We start from the raw sequence: 11,211 nt of genomic DNA on the forward strand, positions 1-11,211 counted from the left end.
GCAGAAATATATTTAAAAGTTGATCTGAAGCATATATAAGGCTTCAACAGTCTGAGTTGGTCATATTAAATGGATATCTGCCACAATCTGCTATATTAAACCTTAACTGGAAATGTGTTTACCTGGCTGAAGAGCTGTGGGAAAGATAGAGGAGGGAGAAGAAAGCAGGAAAGGCAGAGGGGGGATAGGAGAGAGGGTGGGGTAGGGATGAGAGTTGGAGGTTAGGATAAACCGTCTCTATATCTTTTCCTCGTTTTCTTTCTGTTCATTTCCTTTCTTTTCCTCTTTTTGGTTAAGTTTCTTTTCCTGCTTCTCCTTTTTTTGTCTTTATGTTTCTTTTTCCTCTTTTTCATTATGTTGCTTTTTCTGTTTGTTCAGTTTCAGTTGCCAAGATGGAGCCGTCTTTCAGCCTCTGGGAGAGGTTGTTCTTCCCTCTTCTGAGAGACAGGATTTTAATCTCTTTGTCATAGAGCTATTCCAGCTGCTTTACTTTTTCCCACCACTCATCTTGCAGCTGATGCATTGATTGCAACATTTCTTGTTTCAGCCTGGCAGTCACTTTTTCTGTCTCCCTTCTCACTGAAATAATGTCCCACTCCTCCAAAGAGTGCTGCCTGGGATTCTTTTGTACATGAAACTTAAGGGAGGCGATTTCTGAATTTAGATTTGATATTGTGTCATTGAGTTTTTTGCTTTCCTTTGTGAATTCCCTCTTTTAGTTTCGGAGATCTGCTTCCAACTCATTTATTTTTAGTTGGTTGTTGCACAACTTGTGACTGAATTTTTCCTTTTGAGCCTCTGCGTGCCTCTTATTGTAAATGAATGTTATTTTCTCACTTCATGTAGCCTAAACTAAAGGATGCATTTAAGAATAAAATAATGTGTATCCTAAAAATAAATGGATCAATCATATCGGCATATTCTGTGCTTTAAATTTGGATTTGAGTGGGAATTTTTGGTCCAAAGATTTGTGCTTTGTCTGTAAGTGGTGCTCTGATTTGCAGAGGTCATTCAGCAGAGCCATGAAGTTCGAGCAAAGTGGCTCACTGAATGCTGGTGTGTTCAAAGTTTATTAATGATAAATGTATCGTGTGTCCAAATTGCACCAAATTCAACACTGTATTTCTTTGGTTTCTCACTTCAAGAGATACATGAAGGAAATACATACATACATACATACATACATACATACATACATACATACATACATACATACATACATACATACATACATACATACATACATACATACATACATACATACATACATACATATGTAGAAGCAGTAAAGGTGATGCCCAGGTCAGCTGATCTACACTAGCTTTACGTCAAAATCAAATGTAGGTCTTCAAACAGAGGAAGTCGACTCAGTTTTAAATTGCAAAAGGCAAAAAGGGAAGTTGGCTAGTCGGTCTGTTGCACGACAGCTTGGCTAAATAAACTGGACAATTTCATCATTCAAAGGATCTTCCTGCTGCTCTGATTCTGATGTGGACTTGTTGGGTAAGACCGTCTTAACTTTTTATTTTTGCTTTTTTTTGTTATTTTTATTTTGTTATTCAGCGTGAATGGAAGTGGAAAATATATGATATAATATCTTTTTTTCTGTTTTAGTTTAGCAGTGTCTAATAAATGAGAGGTTACTGCAACATTTTACCATTAACAGACACCATAATCTCAATTTTTTGTATTATTTAGAATTTACCCTAAATATTATATTTCATAATGTAGTTGTGCAGATGTATTTTATTTATTTAGTTTAAATGTTTACATTTGTGGATAATTTGGTTTAAAATAACTTAATAATAATATGATTAAAAGGAAAAAAATATTCCTGCATTGTTGTGTTTGTAAATCCAGGTGATGAGATTGATGGCAGCCCTGTCTACAAATATGTTGACAGTCAACATGTTACTGAGTGTCTTCTTTCTTCCAGGTGAGCTATTTGTTCACTCACTTTTATTTGGAGACATTACTCAAATCATTTACAGTCTGAAACAAAGAAGAAAGATCAGCTACTTCTTACAACTGTTCACATCCTGACTGCAAAGTCAAATGTTTTATTTTAAAATTGTTACAAGACAGAAAAACATGCAACATACAGCTGCTGAAGTGTATTTATTGTATCATGAACAATCTCATCATGGACATTTTTCTACTTAATGTTAATGATGATCTGATCTCACAGGTGCTTTGCCTGCTTGTCCTGAAGATTCAGACCTCTTCATCACTGCACCGCGGAACATGAAAGCACTGAGTGGATCTTGTTTGCAAATCCCGTGTAACTTTAGAGCTAGAGTAGCAAGAGAATTTGATGGAAGCAGAACAACCTTCGGAGCGTGGATTAAAAGTAACCACAGATTTTGGGACAGTCCAAACAATGAGATTTTCAACAGTCGTCTGACGGTTAACACATATCCAATGAAAATTACTGGAAACTTGAAAGAGAAAAACTGCACCACTCTATTTTCCAAATTAATCAAAACATATACAGACAAATACTTCTTCAGAATTGTGAATGAGCCATTTATGACAACAGCTATTTGTGATCCTCTTCAAATAACAGTCACAGGTAAGATAGTTTTGTTTTTTATTGTTTATTATTTATTTACATATCATGATGGGTCGGATTATATGGAGAGCACTGTCAAACTATAAACTATTAACCAAATTAAAAGCAGGGCCAGTAAAATGCCAAACATTAACCTTCACAGAGCTACATTTACTGTATTCTTTAGTATAAAGTGTGTGTTTGATTTTAAACCACAGATTCTCCTCCGAGCCCCACAATTGAAATCTCAGGTGAGCTGAAGGAGAAGGAGTCTGTCACTATAACCTGCTCAGCTTTCACTCCCTGTCCACACTCCCCTCCTAAACTCACCTGGAATCTCCAACAAGACGCTCACAACAAAATAGAGGAGAACACAGATCAAACCTTTACCACTAAAATCCAGAAGACCATCACTCTGTCTGACAAGCAGGATGGATACACCATCACCTGTTCTTCCATCTACTCTGTGAATGAAGGACAAAATGTTAAGTCAGCAGAGGAAAAACAGTCTCTCAATGTTTCATGTAAGACAACCAGAGTTTGTTATTGGATCCTGTCAGCACATGATGATTCATGGGATATCAGCTGATTTTTAATGAATAAAAATAATCTGTCACATTTTCCTCAGATGCTCCTAAAGACACCTCAGCAATGATCAGTCCATCAGGTTTGGTGTCACCAGGTAGCTGGGTGAACCTGACCTGCTCCAGCAGAGCCAAGCCTGCCGCCAACTTCACCTGGTTCAAGATCAACAAAGATGGACTCATGAAAGTATCTGAAGGAGACTTCTACAGCTTCAATGTGACAGATTTACTAGAAGTTTATTACTGTTTGGCCACAAATGATGTTGGTCATCAGATGTCATCAGAGATCCATCTGACTATTAAAGGTAAATGCAGGACTGTACTGAACTCTAGTCTAATGTGGCACTCCAGAAGTGGGTGCACAACATCACCTGTTCCTTCTGAGATGCTCTGTGAATGAAGGAAAAGATTTCAAGGCAGCAGAGGAATAACTGATTGTCAATGCTGATCTGTTCTTGATCATGAAACTTTATCAACCAAAGTGTGATTTTACAGCAGCGCCTGACTTCTGATCTTGTGTTAGGAGAGCCAGGAGAATTTTGTTACAAAGATTAATAATGTGTGACATTGTTGGTTCAACCTTTATGATATTAAAATGTAGAGAAAATTCATATTCCAAACACTTTGGTTTACACAGAACATTTCCTTTCAAACAGTCTTCTTTTACAATAATATATTCTTCTTCCACTTTACAAATCTTTTCTCAACACCTGCCAAATCTTCCAGACTAAGGAATGATGGTTTGTGATGTTTTAGAAATGTAACATGTTACATTAAAGAGAAGGTGACCATGTGTTGTGTTACAGGTCATGAACATTCTAGGAAATTGGCGGATGTCTACATTATAGTGAAGGCTGTGGGAATTGGAATGCTTGTCAGTACAATGGTCATCTTTGAGTGGTGAGTCAAACTTTTTGATCATTTGCAACTACAGACAAATTGGTATGATATAAAATGTGGTTTGGATGTTTGAGATAGATCATTATTATCACAGCAGGAACAAAAATGAAACTTTCTTCTTTCTCCTTTTGTTTTCCAGTTGGTTTAGAACAAGACGCTCCACCAAAACAGTGAAGGTAATAAAAAATGAATTCTTCATTTGTTTAAATTTTTAAAATCCACCATGAAATGTTCCCAGTCGACTCAGCCACAGCTGCAGTATGTTGCTGTCTGATCTACTCAGTAATCATTGTTCATAATATATCCTGTCCTACTTCTGAATACAAGTGTTGTTTTACTGAACCATTACACTAACTCACAGATGCTATCATGCTAGCATACTAAATTATACCTTAACGTTACACCTTCTAAACATCTGCATCGTCACTTTGTAAAGTCACCTTGAGCTGTACAGTGAATAAAACTCTCAGCAGCAGTAAATTCACTACAAATCACTAACACCCCACTGTCTCTGTGCTGTTTCATTTCCACAGGACTCAGCAGAAAATGTCAGCAGGGTGTTTGAGTTGTCATCATGAGCCACAAGGAGAGGATGACAACATGTTCACTGTCAGTGGAATTACATGATATCCATTATTGTCTATTCTGTATTATATGCTTATTCCTTATTTACATTTTGTAATGTTGGACTGAATCATGGCAACAACATTTTTTCTTTTATTTTCAATATATCAAAAAGATAATTAAACGATATATATGACACATTAGTAATTCAATGAAATGACAAACTTTCATCAAGAAGCTTTTCATGCAGTGTTAAGCAGAAAAAACGTCTTTATCACTTATTATATCATTTGTGTTACATGTTTACACAGAGACTTAAAAAAGCTGCAGATGACTTATTCTTTAATGTGACATGTACAGCACAACCCCCCCCCCCACCAAACAACATCAAATTGTTATATATTCAGATGATCAATTGTTTCATTATTATGATTAATGTGATTCATTATGTACGTGTAAATAATAAAACAGATTATGCATACCAGCTTGCAATGAGTTGTGTTCTTTAAAGTGAATTTGTTATTTGAAGACTTAAGTTATCACAGGATCTGACTTCCTTCCTCAGAGGACGTCAGCTGCATTTAAAGTGTTTGTGTGCAATATTTTAGTCTCTGAGGTCACACTAAGAGAAGTTCAGCTGAAGAGGGAAGTTGATGCTATGGTTCTAACTCTTGAGTTTGTCTTTGTTTTCCTTGATAGCTTTTGTCCACCAGATGCTCTCAGACTTTTTGTTTTTGGACTTTGAGGAAGGGGGATTATTTTAAGTTGGACTTTTTTTTAGAAGGACTGAATTGTTACTCTATTTTTATTGGTTGATGTGGTCTTTGTCTTCATGGTGTTTTTTTCTCTGCTTCATAGTCTCTCTGAGTGTGATGTGGGTGTGTTTGTCTCTATTCTGCTTTTCCCTCCACACTTCTACCTTCACACCTGCCCTGCATCTCCTTGTTAGCCCTGCCCTGCTATGATTGTCTTTCTCAACCAATTTATGTGTTACCTGGCTAGTGGGGCAGGGGAGGAGGTGTGTGTGGGCTGCAGCTGTGCACTGCTGCTGCAACGTGCCTCCGTTTGTGTCCGCTCTGCGCATTCAAAGGAAGAGAGGTGTGTGCGGAGAAGGATGGTGGTGGTGTGTGTGTGTGTGTGTGTGTGTGTGTGTGTGTGTGTGTGTGTGTGTGTGTGTGTGTGGGGGGGGGGGGGCATTATTATCACACGCTTTTAATCGTCGAGCATTTATAGATGATCATGTCAACATGGGCCACATACAGTACACTGTTAAAAAAAAAAAAAAAAACAACATTCATAAGGGCACTTGCTTGGTCCAGAGGGCAAAAGGGCAGGTGCTATAGCACCACCTAGTGTCTATTTTTGACTGACAGTCAAAAACTGCCATCCATACAGTCAAACATCTTCATAAAAGAACAGAATGATTCCAATTAAAACATTTAAACTATGAAGCAGCAGAACATGTCTGAAACTTTGTAGATGACTTAATGCTGATTTAATGTGTCATCCAGCACAATGGTGACTCTGTAAACATTATATTCTGTAATAACTCACAAAATAACTTGTAGAACTTAATCAATGATAAACTTGTGATAACACAATAAGACTAATAAAAACGTAGAAGTATTTTCATCACTGAGATTATCTCATTAATACATGAACTTAATATATCTTCTGTTCAAATCAATGCATTATTTTAGTGATTTATATAATTAATTCTACATAAACGTGAATATAGACTTGCAGTTAGCTGCTCATACCATTTGAACTGGTTAAAATTCTCACACGATGTGAGCATTAAAGGTGAGAACTGTTTATGACATTTAAATATTCATATTATTCAGGTCAGCTGATCTACAGCAGCTTTACCACAAAACCAGATGGTCTGTAGGTCTTCAAACACAGGAAGTACCCTCAGTTTTAAGCAACAAACGCTAAAAAGGAAGTTAGTTGGTTAGTCTGTTGCATGTCAGCTCAGTTTAATAAACTGGACAATTTTCACATGAAATCACCAGTCAAAGGATTTTACTGCTGCTCTGATTCTGATGTGGACTCGTTGGGTAAGACCTTGTTAGCCTTTTACCCCAGTGAGTTTTTATTATTTTGTTATTCTTCGTGAATTGAAGTGGAAACTATTTCTTGTAATATTTTTGTGTGTTTTGTTTATTAGCATCTAATTAAATAGAGGTTGCTGATCATTTTACCATTAACAGAGACCATAATCTAACTACTTTGATGTCAGTTATAGTCAATAATGTAGTTCTGCATATTTACATCTCTGGTTTGAATGTGTGAGTTTGTGTAATAATCTGGTTGAAAATAAGTTGCATGAATAATAAAAACATGATTAAAAGAAGAAAATAATTCCTGCATTGTTGTGTTTGTAAATCCAGGTGATGAGATTGATGGCAGTCCTGTCTACAAATATGTTGACAGTCAACATGTTACTGAGTGTCTTCTTTCTTCCAGGTGAGCTGTTTGTTCACTCACTTTTATTTGGAGACATTACTCAAATCATTTACAGTCTGAAACAAAGAAGAAAGATCAGCTACTTCTTACAACTGTTCACATCCTGACTGCAAAGTCAAATGTTTTATTTTAAAATTATTACAAGACAGAAAAACATGCAACATACAGCTGCTGAAGTGTTTTTATTGTATCATGAACCATCTTTTCTACTTAATGTTAATGATGATCTGATCTCACAGGTGCTTTAGCTGCTTGTTCTGAAAAAATAGGCCTCTTCATCACTGCACCACTGAAGATGGAAGCACTGAGTGGATCTTGTTTGCAAATCCCATGTAACTTTAGTGCTAGAGTAGCAGAAGAATTTGATGGCAGCAGAGAAACCTTTGGAGTTTGGATTAAAAGTGATCTCAGTTTTGGCACCTATCCAGACAATGTGATTTTCAACAGTAGTCAGGCTGTTAACCCCTATCCAATGAAAATTACTGGAAACCTGAAAGAGAAAAACTGCACCACTCTATTTTCCAATTTAAACACAACATATACAGACAAATACTTCTTCAGAATTGAGAACAGGCCATTCCTGGCAACAGCTGTTTGTGATCGTCTTCATATAACAGTCACAGGTAAGATGTTGTTTTTTCAGTCATATCGTTGTTTAAAATAAAAAGGAAATCAGTTTCAGCTTTGGTCTGAACAGCAAACACCATGGTCCTAACCTTACTGTGATATGAAATATGTAATGAAGATTACGAAGTAAACTCAGCTGTGGTAAAATGTGAGAAAAACCAGGCTGATAATAGATAGTCACTGGTTTGAATGTCCTGACTCACAGCCGAATAATACCTGAATATTTATTCATTTGAAAATAAACTTTATCAATGTTGTCTGCAAAACTATACAGTAAAAGTCCAAAAAATGTTGTCATCTACTGGTTTTGCTTGAAAAGGAAGATCAGTCAAGTTATTTTCATTCCTCCATATTCACTGAAGGACAAAATAAGTCTTAGTTTGATTAAATTGCTGATTCTGACAGTTACTGTCTAAATGAATGTTGACAATACTCAATGTGCTTCTTTTTTTTTTACAAGTAGGTAAAAATTAGGATGAAATGTTAAATTATTTTAATTTTAGCTGTGAAAAAAGAACACTGATGTATAGTGTAAAGTGTGTGTTTGATTTTAAACCACAGATTCTCCTCCGAGCCCCACAGTTGAAATCTCAGGTGAGCTGAAGGAGAAGGAGTCTGTCACTATAACCTGCTCAGCTTTCACTCCCTGTCCACACTCCCCTCCTAAACTCACCTGGAATCTCCAACAAGACGCTCACAACAAAATAGAGGAGAACACAAATCCAACCTTTACCACTAAAATCCAGAAGACCATCACTCTGTCTGACAAGCAGGACGGATACACCATCACCTGTTCTTCCATCTACTCTGTGAATGAAGGACACAATGTTAAGTCAGCAGAGGGAAAAGTGACTCTCAATGTTTCATGTAAGACAACCAGAGTTTGTTATTGGATCCTGTCAGCACATGATGATTCATGGGATATCAGCTGATTTTTAATGAATAAAAATAATCTGTCACATTTTCCTCAGATGCTCCTAAAGACACCTCAGCAATGATCAGTCCATCAGGTTTGGTGTCACCAGGTAGCTGGGTGAACCTGACCTGCTCCAGCAGAGCCAAGCCTGCCGCCAACTTCACCTGGTTCAAGATCAACAAAGATGAACTCATGAAAGTATCTGAAGGAGACTTTTACAGCTTCATTGTGACAGATTTACTGGAAGTTTATTACTGTTTGGCCACAAATGATGTTGGTAATCAAACGTCATCAGAGATGAATCTGACTATTAAAGGTAAATGCAGAACTGTACTGATCCAAGTTACTTTAATTAATGAAAAGTGGGAATTGAGCAAAGCCAACAATGTCATCATGCTTATATTGTTTTTTTCTTTTTTCAATAAGTAAAACCAAAGTCGGCGGATCTTGGAGGAATGGTTGGGATCATCGTACTCATCTTCCTGGTTGTCAGTGTGTGGTGAGTATCACAAACTATAGCAGCTAACATGACTCAGTTTCAGGCTCTTTAATCTGATTAATCATAGTTTAATTTCAATCTAGATTTTTCATTTATGTGTTTTTTTTTGTTATTGTACAGCACTATCATGTTTGTCAAGTGGTTTAAGTCGACACATCCACAACAGACTGAGGTAGGAAAATACTGAACAGTACTTTACAGCATTGATGCACTGTTTATAGTGAATTTTTTAAAGACGTTGACAACATGAGCTCATCCAGATCATTTCACACATCTGAGAGGGGAAGATAAGTGACTGTGTTAAATATGAAGACATGCCACAACCTCAACAAAACATCCTCTTACCAAACTGCTTTGGTGCAAGGTGGCAGACTTCGCAACCCACATGAGTGGACAATTTCTTGAAACACATACAATGTTTCACTGTTGTGAAAACAGTTTATTCTGATCTTTACAGTCTATCAGGGGGAGCTGAGTGAGAGAAAGAGGTGACATTTAGAGGCTAAAACTCCACCTGCTGCTTCTAACAACTGTTTTTTTGGTTACTTTGTTTTGCAGAGTCAAACAGGTGAAGACGAGCTAGCTAAAACAGAAGAAGAAGGGATCCATTATGGAGAGATCAACTTCTCCAAGCAGAGACCTGGACAGTCCTCTGACTCAGTGCAGGCCAGCAGAGAGCAGCAGGATATTGTGTATGAACAGGTCAAAGTGTCCGAGCCAACAAACACATTCACACAGACTGCTGACGGCCCAGAGGAGCTGTATGCTCAAGTGAAGAACAAATGAGAGTTGTTTTGTTGTTTAAAGACAGATTACACTTAGATGCAATTTACATTAAACATCACTTTATTTATTTATTCATTCATGCATTCATACAGGTTATTTTATGTCAGGAACAGATACTGAAGCGTTGATAGAAAACCTTCACTCTTCACAGTTCAATGAAGAGAAGTTCAAAACTTACTCATCCTGCAACTTTTTTCATTTCTGTTATCAATATGTTCAGTTACATGTGTGCTGACATAGCATAGCTGTTTTATTATTAGTCATGTATATTTCAGATATGGACCAAAGCTCCAAATAGGGAACAAGTCTAAAAAAATGCAGTGAGCGTGACACCAGAAGCAGTTCAGCACACACAGCAGCAGCGTAGCACAAGATTAGATTGAAACATAAGTTGTTTCTGTGTCATTTTGTTTTGTGATATTTTAATAAGGCAAAAATTATTCTGTACACTTTTTGCTGGATGTGTTTTGTTTTTAACCTCTCCTCTCTATTTTACCTTGTGTTATTTATATGAAGAAAACAATTTTAGTGTTTTATTCCTTTTTACTGCTACCTTTTGTTTAACCTTTTAATTCACATTTGGACCCCTCTGTTTCTCTGGACCACAGAGCTGACCACCTGATGAGATCACTTGTTTGTAACAAGGTGTGAAGTATTTTAGGAAACAATGATCCTCTCTGCTCTGTCCATGTGCACTTTAACAATCACTTTTTTCATGCTCTTAAAACTAAATGTTGTATACTTAAAAGACTTTTTTTTTTTTTTAAATAAATCCTTCTACATGATATATATTGTATAACTATTCTCATTATGCATTTATTTGTATTTTGATTAGTTTACATTAAAGATGACAAAACAGTTTTTTTTCTGAATAAAAACATTTATTCAACCACCTCCTAAAATGTTCAGTTAAATTTGTTGGTCCCAACATTTCACACATCAACATGTCTAATATTGTAAAAAAAGAAAATCATGTACTTAAAATGTATTTAAAATATCTTCCTTGGTGTATGTTAAACAAGGAGATTTTGGTTTTGCTGAAAAATAGTTTCATATGAAGGTAATTTAATGTTGACTTAAATTTTACAGTGATTATGAAAATAACTTTCATGTTTAACTTTAACTTTTTCACTTTCATTTCATTTCACTATGTTTCTTTACATACAGAGCACATTCATTAAAAGCTGAGACAAAGATTTTTTTGTAAAAAATGACATCATCCTTTAAACAGACCAGACTGTTTGTGGATGATGGCTGTGATGCATGTTTGAGCGTGTAATCCTCACCATCAATGTGCCAATGTGTACATAGATCA

General features: G+C 36.3%; 1 protein-coding gene across 1 annotated transcript; it reads left to right on the forward strand.

Annotated features, from left to right (window-relative positions):
- Positions 1 to 1,430: 1,430 nt before the first annotated feature.
- Positions 1,431 to 10,792, forward strand: LOC134002525 (vascular cell adhesion protein 1-like). Its single transcript, XM_062441875.1, has 10 exons — positions 1,431 to 1,503; positions 1,861 to 1,936; positions 2,189 to 2,572; positions 2,770 to 3,075; positions 3,180 to 3,440; positions 8,257 to 8,562; positions 8,667 to 8,927; positions 9,038 to 9,110; positions 9,231 to 9,282; positions 9,669 to 10,792. The coding sequence occupies exons 1-10, from the start codon at positions 1,489 to 1,491 to the stop codon at positions 9,894 to 9,896; spliced, it is 1,962 nt and encodes a 653-aa protein (XP_062297859.1). The 5' UTR covers positions 1,431 to 1,488; the 3' UTR covers positions 9,897 to 10,792.
- Positions 10,793 to 11,211: the final 419 nt, after the last annotated feature.

Source organism: Scomber scombrus, chromosome 20 (assembly GCF_963691925.1).
Source record: "Scomber scombrus chromosome 20, fScoSco1.1, whole genome shotgun sequence".
Taxonomy (NCBI): Eukaryota; Metazoa; Chordata; class Actinopteri; order Scombriformes; family Scombridae; genus Scomber; species Scomber scombrus.

Coding starts and splice junctions, on each gene's coding strand:
- LOC134002525 (XM_062441875.1), top strand. Junction 3,441..8,256: donor GATCCATCTGACTATTAAAG/GTAAATGCAGGA, acceptor TTTAAACCACAG/ATTCTCCTCCGAGCCCCACA. Junction 9,111..9,230: donor TTCCTGGTTGTCAGTGTGTG/GTGAGTATCACA, acceptor GTTATTGTACAG/CACTATCATGTTTGTCAAGT.